At 38.7% G+C, this 17032-nt stretch overlaps 1 protein-coding gene across 1 annotated transcript; it reads left to right on the top strand.

Moving 5' to 3' along the window:
* Positions 1-888: 888 nt before the first annotated feature.
* On the top strand, positions 889-1870 carry LOC125869987 (uncharacterized). Its single transcript, XM_049550363.1, has 2 exons — positions 889-1175; positions 1585-1870. The coding sequence occupies exons 1-2, from the start codon at positions 889-891 to the stop codon at positions 1868-1870; spliced, it is 573 nt and encodes a 190-aa protein (XP_049406320.1).
* The last annotated feature ends 15162 nt before the right edge of the window (positions 1871-17032 follow it).

The raw sequence follows: 17032 nt of genomic DNA, 5'->3' as shown, positions 1-17032 counted from the left end.
TTTTATCAATGTTCATGAACTTTACTAAAATGACATATATCATGACTTTCAAACAAAGATGTCCATTTTAAGCATGTTTTTGCATGGCTATCATACTTAGTACTTTATGTGCTAACCCATATTTTCTTTACCTTTATGAAGTGTAGGGATTGGCACTCAATTTGATTCTTCCTAATGAAGCTTGGAATAGAGTTCTCCAAGACATTTTGGGTATGTCCTCAAAGATCGAGGACAAGGACTTTAAGTGTTTCTAGTTCTTTCATGTTTTAAGACTATTGTTAAGACTTCGATTGTAAAGGGCCGTGACTCTATTTTGTTAAAGATTGTGTCTAAGATGGCCATGTGAGATATAGAGTTTCGCTTGCGTTTAAATGTTTTTGAATATTAGATTGTACGGTTTTAAATAAAAAGTATTAAATTTCGTACTATTTCTATTACCTATACAATGAATGAGCTATGGGGTTTATATAAGACCCCTTCGAGGTCGAGTACGCGGTGTCGCATCTGGGGTTTAGACTCTAGTCGTGACAAACATGGTATCAGAGCACAAGGTTTTGGGAATGGTTTTTAGGTTGATGTCTCACAAGCCATGTCTAGTAGAGTATTGTTCATCGGTGTGAGTCGCGACACATCGATGAGCGAGAGGCTATAGGACGTTAGAAAGTTACACTTCTTTGATATTCTTGAAGTCATGCCTTAGAGTCTAGCTCTATAAGTGTCCTTTTTCCTAATCCTTCTCTTGTGTTTATAGGATATGAATACAAGAAGGATGCCCGCTAGGAGAGTGGAAGAGGAGAATGTGAATGAGGGAGTTCCTCCCCAAGATCCTCAAGGTCTTTATGGTGGCCAAGTTCCTCAAGACAACCAAGTTCCGGTGGATCCCCGGCCATGACTAAAGAGGAGATTAGGTCGGCTTTTCTAACCTTAGCCCAAGCCATGATGGCTCAAGTGAATAGAGATGTGGGGCCTAGAGTGAATGCTATTGAGAGTACTATGGCTTCTAGGTTGAGAGACTTTGTGAGGATGAATCCTCCAATTTTCCTAGGTTCTAAGGTGGGAGTGGATCCGCAAGATTTTTTGGATGAGGTGTATAAGATAGTCAATGCTATGGGGGTATCTTCTAGGGAGAAAACGGAGTTGGCTTCCTATCAATTGAAAGATGTGGCCCAAGTGTGGTTCACTCAATGAAAGAGAAATAGGCCTTTAGAAGCGGGTCCTATAGAATATGAGGAGTTTAAGGGAGCATTCCTTGGTAGGTAATTTCCCCGTGAGAAGAGGGAGTGTAAGGTTGAGGAGTTTATCAATATTAAGCAAGGTAGCATGATTGTGGAAGAGTACTTCTTGAAATTTACTCTCTTGTCTAAGTATGCTCCATCATTGGTATCTAACCTTAGGAATGAGATAAGTAGGTATGTGACGGGTATATCCAACCTAGTTGAGGAAGAGTGTCGTACGGAGATGCTCCATAATGATATGAATATTTCTAGGATTATGGTGTATGCATAATCTATTGAGGAGTCCAAGCTTAAGAGGGAGAATAGGGAGTTGAAAAGGGGGTAGATCCGATGAGCAAGGACAACCTAGGTTCAAGAAGAAAGCTCCAAACCAAGATTCTTCTAGTGCTCCTAAGGTTAATGAGGAAAAAGGTGGTGGACCTCCATTTTCTAAACCTCTTTGTACCACTTCTGGGAAGAGACATCATGGGAAGTGCCTTGCCGATACTAGTGGGTGCTATGGTTATGGAAAGCATGATCACCAAGTGAGAAATTGTCCTACTTTACGGCTAGAGGAAGATTCTTATGTTGGCGCGGATCCTAATGCTCCAAAGAAGAACCGTGTCTATGCACTTCAAGCCAAAGAGGGCAAATGAGCTAATCTGGATGAAGGTACCGGTAAGTTATAGTTCCTTTATGTTATGATGAGGTTCCTATGTTGTTTTTCATATTAGCCTTAGTTAGGTTTTCTCCTAAGTGGGGGATAGTATGTTGAATAGTAAGGTTGTTGAGAGTATTAATATCCTTATCTCTTTCCTTTTATTCCTATTCAAGCTTGAGACCAAGAGTTCCTTGTAGCTTATTTCATGTTTTGGAGCCATGTGTGACTTTGAGTTTCCATGGCCTCCTTATGATATTTATGTTCTATTTGAATTCTTGTTTATATGAGAAAATGAGTTTTCATGATTTATGTTCCTTGTGTTGATTTACATTTAGTATGAGTTGTATATGTGCTTCATAAGTTGAATTGTTGAACTTGCCTAAATGTGCTTTTGAGATTAATTGCATAATGTGTTTAATGATGTTGTGATGAGCATGATGTGAGTTGGAGAAGGTAAGGCCTCCAATGTAATGAGAAATGTGAAGTTTTGATGTATACTAAACTCATAGATGTAGTTCCTACTTTCTTGTGTTGCATTGAGCTTTTTGATGTGGAGTTGATGTTCTCTCCTAGTTTGTGTATTGTTATAATGTTGCTTGCTTGATGGGCTGCTAGTCTTGAGTTGTTAACTCCTTAATGTGTTTAAAGTGTCATTCGAGGATGAATGTTCCTAAGTTGGGAGATAATGTAACAACCCTAAAATCTAGTAGGTTGAACAAGAGCTTGACGAGTGTCAATTTGAGTTAGTTTTGGGTTATGAGTTCTTAAGTGTTGTCCCGAGCATTAGTTGAGGGGTTTAGGGGTTAAACGTCATGGTACGACTCCCCAAGGACCACGCTAGGGGTCCTTGAGGAAGACCCTAAGTCTAACCCTTAAGGTTGCCCCAAAACAAAAAGTTGCCACTTTGAGGGTGACCTACGGAAGGGGTCCATGCCCCGTGGATGGCCTCCGTAGGTCAAGGCCCCACAAACCAAACCACAGACCAGTAGTATGGTCCGTCAATAGACTTACGGTCCGTGAGTCACACATGTTTGCTGTCAACTAGTTCGGTCATTGTGGGGGTGAATTGGTAAATTCACCCCAAGTCCTAATAAGTTTATGGATGGTTATTTTAAGTAAATTAGGATATTTTAAGAGTATTAAAAGATAATTAGACCTCATTATTTCAAAACCCCAAAATTAAAACCCTTCCATCCCAAAAAGTTCTCTTTAGAAACTCCATTGGAGATCAAGGTCAAGTTCAATCTAGGGTTGGGGATTCCAAGGTGTTTCTTCTTCAATTTTCGTGGGGAATCAATAGCAAGGTATGGTAGTCTTGATCCTTGTCTAACTTTTCATTCAAGGAGCCAATTCTAAGGTGATTTTAAAGCATGAAAAATCTAGGATTTTACTCAATCTCATGGGTTCTTTCATCAAACGTTTTATAATGGTTTATAATGACAAATTATGATTGTATTGCTATTTAATTGATGATTTATGATGAAAATACTCTATGAACCCATAATTTCTCTCAATTCCTAAATTGTGTCTTATGAAATGGGTTTGTTGATCATGAATGAATGTTGATGGATTATGCCTAGATTGATTTAGATTATTGAAACATTGATGTTAATGTTGAATTAAGTGATTGAATCATGTCAATATCCTATTATATTGTAGTAGTTTGGATTTATGGGTTGATGTTGGTTCATGGCCTTGAAAAGGCAAGTTATGACCTAATTACTTGTTCAAGTAGAATTGTCCTAGAGATGTTGATCCACTTGAAAGGAGGAGGTGTTTAATTACTATGTATGATTATGATATGAAGGATATGCATGTGATTTCAATGATAGAATGATGATCATGAATCGAATGTAAGTGTGTTGTTGTTGATAGTATATTCTCAATTGACGCTCATGAATGATAATGAAAGTAATGTGACAATTGAATCTAGAATTAGTAGGCTTATGCACCCTTTTATTTTATAATGAACGTGTCTTGACTTAATGGATATGACTCGATAGGATTAAGGCATTCCTTTCATAAATGATCTAACGTGATGAAGACTCTAGAATCGATAGGCTAATGGTATTCCTTTCTTAATGAGTCAATGTACCATGAATCGATAGACTTATGACATTCCTTTCATGAGTATAAGAATGTAATGAGGAACCATGAATCGATAGGCTTATGGCATTCCTTTCATGAGGACTCTAGAGCTATTTTTGAATGTACCATGGATCGATAGGCTTATAGCATTCCTTTCTTATGTAATGATGTATCTTAGTTTGATAGGCCAATGTCATTCCTCTCTGGTACACTAATCTAATGTGAATAAAATGATCTATGGTAATGTAGGCTAAGCATCGAGTGGATATAGTAAGATAGAAACTCTCCTAATATTAGGCTAGAGTTCCAATGAACATCTTTCTATCCCATAAAATATGTGCCCACATAGGTCTAGCTAGTGGATCCACGTAAGCTAGGATATTCGTTTTCCTTAGGAAAGAAGACCACCTCTTTACGGTGTGGGGTTTCATGACAACGGATTCCATGATTTAGCTCTCATGGTCTATGTCGGTTAAACACTTATTCCCATCATGTGAGATGTGCATTATGGTTTCTTTAGGAGTTCTATGAAGTGTGTGTAGTAGTATGGGATGCCATCCATGCATTGCACAAGTAGGCTTTGAGAGGGTCATAATGAGTTCTCTAAGTCTTAATGACTAATAAATGAATGTGTTCTAAATGAGGTTAATGAAGAAGGTTAACTTATATGCTAATATGCTTAAATTTAAAGATGCATGCTATACTTGGATTGTATTATGAGTTACTTCCTTGTCATGGTTTATTGTATATGGATGTGCCTTGTCTATGGTGACTTCAAAGGAGTACTTAGTGTGAGAAGTAGTATGGGATGCTACTTGCATATTGCACAAGTATGACTTATAGTTGTCTTAGATGTTGGTCTTAATGTGATGATGTAACTTATGTAATGTTTATGTCTCTTATATGCTTTATTGTGTGAAGATGGAAAGGCTGAATGGTAAGTTCACTTTTGGTGACCTTAAGGTGGTACTTTGGTGTGAATGGTGGTATGGGACGCTATCCATACATTGCACAAAGTATATCTTGAGGGTTACTTGAGGTGAAGGCTTAAAGTGAAGGTAAAGGTTCATATGTGGATTATGTTCTAATGTGAAAATATGACTTGCATGTTGGTTGTGACTTATATTATGCCTCTTTTATCAATGTTCATAAACTTTTACTAAAATGGCATATATCATGACTTTCAAAACAAAGATGTCTGTTTTAAGCATGTTTTTGCATGGCTATCGTACTTCGTACTTTATGTTCTAACCCATATTTTCTTTACCTTTATGAAGTGTAGGGAGTGACTCTCAATTTGCTTCTTCCTAGTCAAGCTTGGAATAGAGTTCTCCGAGACATTTTGGGTATGTTCTCATAGATCGAGGACAAGGACTTTTAATGTTTCTAGTTCTTTCATATTTTAAGACTATTGTTAAGACTTCGATTGTAAAGGACCGTGACTCAATTTTGTTAAAGATTGTATCTTAGATGGCAATGTGAGATATAGACTTTCGCTTGCGTTTAAATGGTTTTGAATGTTAGATTGTATGTTTTTAAATAAAAAGTTTTAAATTCTGTACTATTTCTATTACCTATGCAATGAATGAGCTATGAGGCTTGCATAAGACCCTTTGGGGTCGAGTACGTTGTGTCGCATCCGAGGTCTAGACTCAGGTCGTGACAGGTTAATAGTAGCTCCCACAGTTAGATTCAGTTGCATTGACCAGGTTACCAGTTGTATTTTATTATTCAGTTATGTACTTTGTCATTGCATTCGGTTTAGTCATTTTCAGTATATTTCAGCATTTCCATTATGTTCAGATTATATCATTGCTCAGTATGCTTTATTTCAGTTATGTCTATGTTGTTCAGTTTTATCTTATCATGCATGCTCAGTACCTTTGAAGTACTGACACATACTTTGTGCTACATCTTCTTGTGATGTAGGTTCAGGTCCGCAGCATCCAGATCACGCATAGATTGGCTCCCGGTCTTCATTTCAGCAGATTCATTGGTGAGTCCTCATATTTCGAGGACAATAGACATGCTCCTATATTTAGCCTTTTTATTTCAGTTTTCAGTTGCTAGAGTTAGCTGGGGGCATGTCCCAACATCTTTAGTCAGTTAGAGCCTTATTTTAGACATAGTACTAGATTCAGCTTTAGCTTTGAGTTTGATCTTCCAGTTGTTATTAAACTCATAGTCTTTTATCATTCAAACTAGTATTGGGTATTCCCCCATCATTTAGTTTATCTCATGTCTTATGCTTCTGCTCAATATTTCTCTTTACTGTGTTTATGATATGCCAGCTCAGGGTTAGCTTGGGCAACTCATGATCCTATGTCCCGTGTTTACGCCCTGTGGGGTAGCTTCGGGGCGTGACAAGTTTTAGATTGTGTGTGCTTTCCATCCACACGTGAAGGCTTATCTACCCCAAGAAGAGCCATTAAAACCTCATATGTGGGATTCGAGAGTGAGGGACTAGGTGGTGGGGCAAAAACTAGTGTGGTCACCTCTGTCCGGAACTTATTTGACACCATTTGGAAAATCTGTAAATCTAAATTCATAGTATGCTTAGGTAAGACTAGCATCCTTATCTTTAATGCATAAATCCTCTGTTGTGTAGCCAAGTCTTACTCCACAATCGTAGTCTGCATCCTCATTTCAGACTCCTTAACCACTATTCGAACCCAAGGTCGAAGATGTTGAAGTAACTGAGTCTTACGGGCCTCAGTGCGAGTCTGTCTCTACTCCAACCTATGAAATCTGTTAGCGGACACTGTGAAGAGACCCATGAAACCGTAGTATCACGAGGTGTGCTAGTATAATAAGTCGATGTAGAGGTAGGAGTAGGTTTTTTGGCTCAGTATTAGCGGGATCCCGCTCTTAAATGTCTTCCTCTCTAGTCTACTCTTGGGCAGTTACCTTTCCTTTCTCAGGTAGTACGATATGTGGTCCTCTTTACGATATTGTCAGGTTAGTGGTATCTTTAATAAGCATGACATCTTGGGTCGTTTTCACCTCTAATAAATCATCAACCCCCTTATCATTGGTATCACGGAGTCCCTACACAAGCTAAATATCAAGAAAATAAGGATAGTAGTGGTACCCCGAAAAGCCCTCTCGTATATCTCAACGATCAAACCTGTGAAGTCTATTTCATAGCTAGCCATCATATAGGCTACCATAATTACATGATACAGTGTGAGATGGTTATCCTCCATGGTGTTGTATAAGTGAGACCGCACGATAGCCCACCAAAACTTTACTTTGAAGGTCAATTTAGCCTTCTGAATTGGGGATGCTTCAAAAATCTATGCAGCGTTAACAACCTACTCTGCTATGTAACCGAAAACCCATCTCATCAACTTTTCTTTTTGTCTGCATCTTTCATCACAGTCTTATTTTGGACTGTCTGCATCCGGTAGTTGAACTGGATAGTGGAGGATATTTGCTCATTGTCTGGCCCATGAAGAAAATGGGGGATAGTGTGCTTAGAATATCAATGTGCATCTCACGAACTGTGGTATTGAATAATGGTGGCTGATCAATCGTCTTTGTTTTTTATGGCAAGCTATTCATAACCTTTATTGCGTATGATGCATAGAAATCCTCACCATTAATAGACTGTACTTGCCTAGAGAGGATGCTATCCACTCACATATATGCGGATGGAATAGGGCCTCAATCTCAAGCACCGAATAGATACTTCCAGTCAAAATGCAAAGCTCCTCAGTGTAAACGATCGATGTCAATTTACAGAACTCAACTAGAGTTGAGGTTGATCCCACAGATAATTTATTTCTTTACAGATAAGATTTCACTATCATGTTTAGTCGAATGTTGTTATTATCTCCTAAAAATTAACAACGGAAAGTAAATTGGATTTTGTTGAAATGTTATAATTACCAAACTTGCAGTCAAAATCCAGATTGACGACTAACAGACCATTTCGTTGTAAGGTTGATTCAGTTAATTAAGAGAAACTAGGATTGTGTTCACCATAACATTAGTTCAAGTGTTCTTCCGTAATTGAGCATCAGGCAGATCAATGTTTACAGAATTATTTCGAGTTAAATTTATCTGACACTTCTCAGCCAAATCACATAATTATCACTCATATTCTCTCGAACCTAGAGTGTTACAAATATTGACCCTCGCTTAAAATGATATGGTGTTAAAGATCTTTTCTCTCGAACTCAAGCTTTAACTCCACGTTGATAATTTAGTTAAGCTTTTTCCTAACTGGTATTTTTCTCTAGGACAAATACCAGGTACAGGCTCATCTAATGTGTGCACTCAATAGATTACAATGATATCGAAAGCTAAAAACTACATACTATAAAAATAGACCGCCCTTTACTCGTTTTACGGAATCGTAACTAGAATTTCGTCATGGATCCCACAACCCCAGTCGTGGTATTTAGCCACTCATGGTTTCACGTAAACAATCAGTAATGAAGAATGAAAACATGTTAGGAAAGACTTACAAAAATAATTAGCAAATCAACATTCACTTCGATAATCTGATAATCTGTATCTGAACTTCCAATTGATAACAATAATCGAAATCCCAAAATCAAAAGCTAAGAATAATATCGTATTTCTTAGTCGTCAAACGTAAGATAATGAATAAAATGTTCAAAAATGACCTAAAGTAATTCAAAATAAAATGTTTAAAATGTGTCCTAATCGAATTAGGACTAAGTTGTTGGGCCTTTTCATGGCCACTACCACGACCCGTCAAGGTCTTAACGGTCCGTGAAGCCCTCCGTGGTCTTGCCTTGGAGTTTCCCGAAAGTGGGTCTTGAAACTTGGTCACTAAAAAATGTACCATGAGAGCTACCACGGTCATAGTGAGGACCACGGCCCGTGAAGTCGCTTGTGGTCTTCACTTGGGTTTCAACCTTCTTTCAACTCTTCCTTGTTTTCACACTGGTTCAATTTCATGGTAGGTACCATGGTTCGTGATAAGGACTACGGTTTGTAGAACCCTCCGTGGTCTTCAGTTGATTATTCCTGCTCTTCATCTTCTCAAGGCCCAGCACTGCCTCACTTTCACGAGCTCAACCACAGACCGTAATGAAGTTCACGGTCCATGAAATTGGTCGTGAACTTCGCTTGGTCAACATGAGTTCTGCTTCTTATTCCACTTTTCTATACAACCCAGATTCTGCCTACATATTTAACAAACCCATCAAATAATCCAAAATTTCACTTAATTCTAGTATTAGTTCATAGTTATTAAGCATCAAATGTGCCACGATTTCGCAGTGCATCAACACCCTCAACTTAGAACCATTACTTGTCCTCAAATGATTAGAAAAACAAATACAATCAGCCCTCAATTCATTTCCAGACTCATGACACTACGCAACAACTATTTCAAGCACAATTTGTATCCCAAACCTCTGAATCTAACATGTAAGGATCAATATATGACATCTTATTACTCACAATCAATCATTCTTATGCCTGCGAATTATCAGTTCACACAATCTACTTTCAAATGCAACCATTGTGTCTTCACACCAAAGAAGTCCTTCTCTCATAATAGTTGGGACTGAGTACTACGCTCACGCTCTCAATGAACTTCTAACACTAACAACAAACTACCATAGGCTTTCCTTTGCTTTATACGCTTTATCTTTTAAACACCCGAAATAGGATCACTGTAGGACTTTATTGGCTTGTAACATAGGCTCAGGGCTAGGGAATGAATATTTGGTTTCGTGAGTAACTATTCCCTTGGTTTTCCAAAGTTTCATTTTCATATACTCTTTTCTGAGTGATTCCCTCTTTTTCTTTATTTTCTCCCGACCTAGTAGCTATTATTTTCTTTTTCTTTTTCTTTTCTACTTTTTCTGTTCTTTTCCCCTTTTTTTTATATGCAACTTTGATATGCACTTATCAGTATCTTGGTTCACCAATTAATTGGGCAGATTAGCCATGTTCAACATATCAGTATCTAAGATGTCATCTAAAGATCCTAACAATCAAACTCAGATTCAGGTCCTCATCTTTCACAGACTAGCTGTTGCACAGCTTAACACACAAAACACCTAAAACAGTAATACACAGGACAACCTCCATATTTTCTAACAGCTGTGGCAGGTTTCTCACCACCCCCTCCCTAAAATAAAAAGGGCTTTGCCCTCAAAGTCGATACAAAACAATAAAACACACAGGGCTATAAGGAGGGTTCATACCTACGACGCTTTAGGCGCCGATATTCGGATCAACATTAGCACCCTTATCAATGGGTGCACTCTCAGAACTCGATACCTGATCAGGTTGGAACTCACTTGTCGGGGCAGGTGCTCCATTACCAGAAGCTCTAACTAATGTTGCATCTTGTTATTGTTGTTCAAGGGCTTCCTTTTCTCGAGCTTCCCTCTTTGATGTTCTACGAGCTCTCTTTTCTTTCCTTTTTTCCTTTTTGATTGGGTCAATAGGGGTCTCCTAATCAAGTTCTCTAGCTTTGTGTTTTCTTTTACCAGACTTACTCGTGGGGATTTCTCCCCAAAGATTATCAAATGATTAAGTAGAGGGTGCCTGAGTTAGCATTTGCATTAAAGATTCCGGTATTATCGGAGTGGGTACATGTACTGGCTTTTTAGCCAGTTTAGCAATCTGAGTTCTCATCTCGGCCAACTATGATTTGAATTCTTCAGTCTCTACTGAACCTGAGGCTTGGCATCGATCTTGGACAAGGTTCTCCAACCCATCCATTATGTCTTTTAAGATAGCCAACTCCTTCTGCATCTCATCCTGGATCTCTATTTTCGCAGCTAACACCTTCGTCTCTATTACCTAGGGCAACCATATTACAATCTGATCTACCAATGTCCTGGTTTGGCGCTGATCTGTAACCACTTTCTCAAGAAAAAGCATAGGAATAGTAACAAAAGTACTTGGAGCCTTGGGGCTAAAGCTGGAGGTGGTGGTGCATCTGTGGATGGTTGTGATGACTCCTCTTGCTCGGTGCCTTTGTCTGCCTGTGGGATCTCAAGTGGGACATGAGGAACAAAAACTAAAGTACCCAAAGCGGCAGACTTCACGCCAAAGAGATGATTTGCGACATCCTTGATTTTAGAAACCTGGATTAGTCTAAATGTGTTACGCCATCTGTCAATCAGCTTGTTTGGGGAAGTATCCACTTGTCTACACAATTTCCCTATCAGGCAGGGAAATGGAAACCCGGCTCTCTCATTCAATGCTCTGTCTTTCATCTTAGTAGCTATGATCCTCCCCACATTGACCAGGTAACCAACCATGAGGTAGGCTACCAAAGATGCTAGAGAAGGAGACAAGGTGTTGTCGTTTCCTGTAGGTTTGAATTGGGCATGCACAACAGCCCACCACACCTTGGCTGAAAATGATAGCGAAGCTTTTGTAATCAGTGTTGGCATTATGGTGACCCAAACTGCATTCTCTCCATCTATGTCAATTTACTTTGCAATCTAACACAACACCTTCTCGCGAGAACTCTAAATCTCCATAGTAGTGTTACTAGTGACTTCATGATGCTTGCCCTCAAAAAGGCCAACTGAAGTCGGTGCAGAGTATTCGGGTCCATGCAACGTCCTGTTAATAGTGGCCTCCGAGATATCTACTGATTTGTCCCAAACTTTAATAGAATTGAGTCCATGTCTCTCTGTCCACGTTTAGTAGTTTCTGTCTCTACATCAAAGTTTATTAGTGTAGCTGTATAAGATGAGTAAAACTTTCTAGTCAAGTGGTAAGAGTATTCCCCAGGTGCATTGTCCATCATATCGAACTAATGAAATTGAAACGTGTGATAAATGTCCGAGAATGCTTTAATGTCGGCTACCACCACCGTAGTCTCAGGCATGATTGCCCGCTTTTTGAAGCTGCCAGTCTTATTTACAATCCCATTGTTGAAAAATTCTTAGGACCAGTTCACAGTCCACATGGAACGATAACAGGCAATCAGCTGTGGTCTTATTGTAGGATTAGGCTCATGGGCAGTCACATACATCACTATGGTATCATCATCGGTGATCTTTTCATCTTTCTCTATAGGAGCCTCTTCCTCTCGTACTCTAGTTTTAGCTTTTGTATTCACCACAGATGGAGAGATGTTTGTATCTTCTGGAGAACCGTTGTCAGACTCTACAATGCCCCCCGAGTTATCAGTAGATTTTCTACCAGCAGCAGCATCAAATTGACTTTTTGAGTCCTCCCCGTTATCATAACTACCACCTCCCTCTTCAGATTGAGGATGAGTGTCCTAGAGGATAGCTCTTTTGGTCAGTGATCTAGTAGCCCGAGGCGAGTGATCTTCAGGTGTAAAATTTATTTGCACCTCAGAACCACTAGCTTGGGATTCGTCATGGCCCTCTGATTAAGAAGCAGTGGAGGGGCAAGTTTTGTTGCGTTCTTTCTTTTGGGACCCATTGTACCTAAGAAATACAAAACTTATTAGTATTCAACACAGTCAAATGATGCACTATCGGGTACTCAGACTTCCCTGTGTAATAGCATCGTGATGCCTTGCCTTAAGAATGTCGTCACCTAATCTATCATTGGGAAGGGCCACAGAATCAACAAACTAACAAAAACTAAAAGATAGAAAAATTTAAAGATGTTACACTAAGTATTCTCTATGAGAGCTTGTACGGGCCGTGGTATGTACCACGGACCATGAAATCCCTTGTGGAGTTGAGACAGAGAGTGTGCAAAAGGGAACCACATAACTTTTTACCAAGTGTTGTTCACGGATCGTAGAGTTCAACACGGTCTGTGATACTGTCCATGAACTGATTCTGAGGGATGAGTTGACTCCAAGTGTGCTCCAGGATCGGTTTTACAGCCTGTGGTGGCTTCCACGGTCCGTAAGACCTATCGTGGTCTTACACTTGGCCAGTGTTCTATTGCAAATAGTCGATGTCAATTTATAGAACTCAACTAGAGTTGAGGTCAATCCCATAGAGAATTTCTTTAGAGATAAGGTTTCACTGTCGCGTTTAGTCGAATGTTGTTATTATCTCCTAAACAAATAACAACAGAAAGTAAATTGGGTTTGGTTGAAATGTTATAATTACCAAACTTGCAGTCAAAATCCAGATTAACGACTAACAAACTATTTCATTGTAAGGTTGATTCATTTAATTAAGAGAAACCAGGATTGTGTTCACCATAACATTAGTTCAAGTGGTCTTTCATAATTGAGCATCACGCAAATCAATGTTTATAAAATCATTTTGAGTTAAATTTATCTGACACTTCTCAGCCAAATCAGATAATTATCACTCATATTCTCTCGACCCAAGAGTGTTAATAACATTAACCCTCGCTTAAAATGATATGGTGTTTTTTCCTAGATAATGAGATAATGGATGAATGGTTGTTTTTCCCTAGATAATGAGATAATGGATTAAGCATGAACTACTCTATAACTTCTTAGTAAGGTTGCTAAGTAGGAGTGGGGGTATGAGACTTCACTTTTACATGCACTAGTAAAGTCGGTAGGATGATATAGATGGTTCTCATTACTATGTTGAGACATGAATGCATGCATGTATATTGAATGGATAGTTGCTATGATTGACTTTTCCTTATGTTCAAATGGTATACATGACTAATTCTCTAGTTATGATGATTGAATGTGAAGAGGTCAAAAGGTAATATGTGTGACCAAGGTAGTTCCTAAGGGATGCTTAGTGAGGTTGGTATTATGGGATGCCAACCATACATTGCATAAGTGAACCTTAGGGGTTGCTAAGGTGATGCCTTTACTATATTGTAAATATAATTGTGATATTGGCTTGAATCTTATGTTGATGATGCAAATTCGTTTTCAAAACCTCATAAATGCATATCTTTCATAAAAATGCCCTTTTGCGTGATTTAAGGTTTTTATACATATTTCCATACTTAGTACACATTATGTACTAACCCCTTTTTTCCCTTCTACATCTTCTGAGTGTAGGTTCCGGCTAGGCGACTTCTACTCCCTACTTTGAAGAAGACTTGGAATAGACTTCTCTAAGATTTGTGGTAGGTCCTCAAGATCTGAGGACAAGCATTTGATGCCACGTTATGTTATTTCTTATTGTAATAGACTTTGTAAACTTTCGATGTACCTCTTTGTATGAGACTATTATGTCTAAGGGCTATTGACCCTATTTGAGATTCTGTATTGTATTCCTATGTTTAGATGGTGTATGTGAGACAAAGAATCTAGATTCCTAGTATTTTCCTTCTATGAAGAAGAAGTTTGAACTTCGATTATAAATGTTTTAATTTTTCCACATTATTTCTACTTTCTTATGTTATGATGATGCTAGGTCTTGTATGAGACCCCTTTAGGGTCGACTACGCCATGTTACGACTAGGGGGTGCTCTCGGGTTTTGACAGGCTATATATCTAAGGCTAAAAAGTTGTACTCATATCTAACCGGGTAACCAAACCATGTTGTAATGCCTTCCAAAAATAGGAAGTGTACAATGAACTTCGATCAAAGATAATAGAAATCGAGACTCCCTCAATCTGACTAATATAAAGCTCGACTAACTTCTCTGCCTATACTTCACTCGAACCAGAATGAAGTGGGAAAACTTGGTTAGCCTATCAACAACAACCCAAATAGAGTCATAACCACCCACTGTGGTAGGCGAACCCATAACAAAGTCCATAGTGATCCGCTCTCACTTCCAAGTAGGAATAGACATCCTCTAAGATATACCCCAAGCCATTGGTGATCACACTTGACCTGTTGGCAAGTCAAACAGCTAGAAACAAAGTCTTCAATATCCTTCTTCATGCCACACCACCAGTAATGTTGACTCATGATACATCTTTGTCGCTCCCGGATGGATGGAATATTGAGAACAATGGGCCTCCTCAAGTATGAATCTAATAAACTTGTCTATCTTAGGCACACAAATCATGTTTCCGATCCTCAAGACACCATCATAATCAAAGACGGTCTCATTGGCTTCCCCTCTTAATACTTTGTCTCGAATAAGACTGAACTTCTCATCATTAAATTGGTGCTCATGGATCTGCTCAACTCAAGAAGACTAAGCCTCAATAAAAGTAATGAAACCATCAGTCTCCTCTAAAATATTCAACCTGACAAGAATGTTAGATAATCTCTGAACATTTTTAGCTAATGGTCTCTCCTCAATACTGAACATGACAATACTCCCTATGTTAGGAGTCTTCCTACTCAAAGTATCAGCCACCACATTGGCCATCCCCGAATGATATAGAGTGGCCACATCATAGTCCTTAGCAACTCAAGCCATCTATAATGCCTCAAGTTCACATCATTCTAATTTAAGATGTACTGAGCAATCTGATGATCAGTGAAGATCTCATTATGCAGCCCCATACAAATAGTGAAGCCATAACTTAAGCACAAAGACTACGGCCGCCAAATCAAAATTATGAGTAAGGTAGTTCTTCTTATGAGTCTTTAACAGCCTAGAAGCATAAGCAATCACCTTCCCTTTCTGCATCAATACACCACCCAAACCAACTCTTAATGCATCACAATTGTCATGCCCCGAGCCTACACACTCGAGAACCATTTTTGGCCCCAAAGGAACCCTTGGCCTGGCTTAACTCTTAGCAGAAGACTTACTCAACATAGAATTAATTCAAATGAAAGCTTTAACTCAAAATGTCTCAAATTAGACAACTTAGAATAGTTTAGAAATAAACATTCACTAGCCAAAGAGGCAACTCAAGTCTAGAACATAACAACCGAAATGAACAAGACTCATGAACTATGTCTATCTATCTATGAAGCCTCTAATACTATGAGGGATGTCAGTAGAAGATCCCCGATCATCCTAACAAAATTGGAATGATAAAACATAATAAAGGGATCCTCCGAAAGCAAGGAGGCTCACCAAATAACTCTGGAACTCAATTGGATCAACTAAGCATTGGTTGATGATCCAGGTTACCTGTATCTGTATCATAAAAGATGCCATCCAAATGATGTCAGTACATTGAATGTACGAGCATGCGAGGGGAAACATGAACAAGACATAAGCTTGAACTGGAAATAAAGAAACAACTTACCTCATCTCAGCTCAACTCATTTCAATATAAAGCTGTAGTAAAGATGCATTATAAAGAAAAGCTTTTAAAACAATAGACAATAACTTAATGTATTAGAAAATAAAATATAACTCAGTTTGTATGCAAACGTACAAATAACTATGTGGGAGATTCTCTAACCGACAATCATCACTATAAGGTATGTGATGATATAACGTCTAGCCCACGCTGCCAGAACTGTCCTATACTTTGTCGAGGTATGGGACATACTAAGTGTATCCACTAGTCTATGCTAAAAAGATATAAGGAATCATCTAAAAAGTATGATTCTTTTAACCCACGTTGGCTACATAGTTTTTGGGGGTTGTTAGTTGTTAGAACTCTCCCTCATATCAGTGCTCAATACTACTCCCAAACTATACTTAGTTCATATGTTTTTAAGAAAACATTTACTCTTCCTCAACTTTGAGATTATTACTCAAAAGGTTTTCTCTAAAAAGTGATAGTACTTAAAACTGCTCATGAACTCTTTTGGAAATCCGTGTTTCCTCTTTTTTTAAATGTAAAAACATTTCTCTTGAGAATACTTAGTTTCCATATATCATTTTAAAGAAAATGAACTCAACTCTACTCTTCCTCAAACTAAAATTCCCAGGTCTTAAAACAAGACTAAAATGGTTTGCAAAAGACTTCTCAAAAGACTCGAAAGAACTCTCAAGACTTGAATCTTAGCTCGACCTTGAATTTGAATTGTGAATTCAAGGTTATGATTTCATGTAAGGAATGATTTCTAGATTTTTAGAATTAGTTTAGAGTAGTTAGAATCAAAGGGGAGTAAAGGTACCCTTTGAAAGAACTCAGACGGGCTAAACGACAGAGAACTGGTGAGGGTAGCTGACCTTGGTGCACTGAGTGGCGCAAGGCGCCAGCCCTTGAACTACAGAACAGTAGTTGGGCCGCACTGGCTAGTGTAGGGCGCCTATCTCGAAACTACAAAGCCTCTCTGCTGGAGCGTTGGTGGGGTGGTGCGCCAGCCCTTGCCCAGAA

Source organism: Solanum stenotomum, chromosome 7, assembly GCF_019186545.1.
Source record: "Solanum stenotomum isolate F172 chromosome 7, ASM1918654v1, whole genome shotgun sequence".
Lineage (NCBI taxonomy): Eukaryota > Viridiplantae > Streptophyta > Magnoliopsida > Solanales > Solanaceae > Solanum > Solanum stenotomum.
Note: the sequence above shows the minus strand (reverse complement) of the source record. Positions and strands in the feature narration are given on the sequence as shown.

Coding starts and splice junctions, on each gene's coding strand:
- LOC125869987 (XM_049550363.1), top strand. CDS start 889: ATGACTAAAGAGGAGATTAGGTCGGCTTTTCTAACCTTAGCCCAAGCC. Junction 1,176..1,584: donor AAAGATGTGGCCCAAGTGTG/GTTCACTCAATG, acceptor AGGACAACCTAG/GTTCAAGAAGAAAGCTCCAA.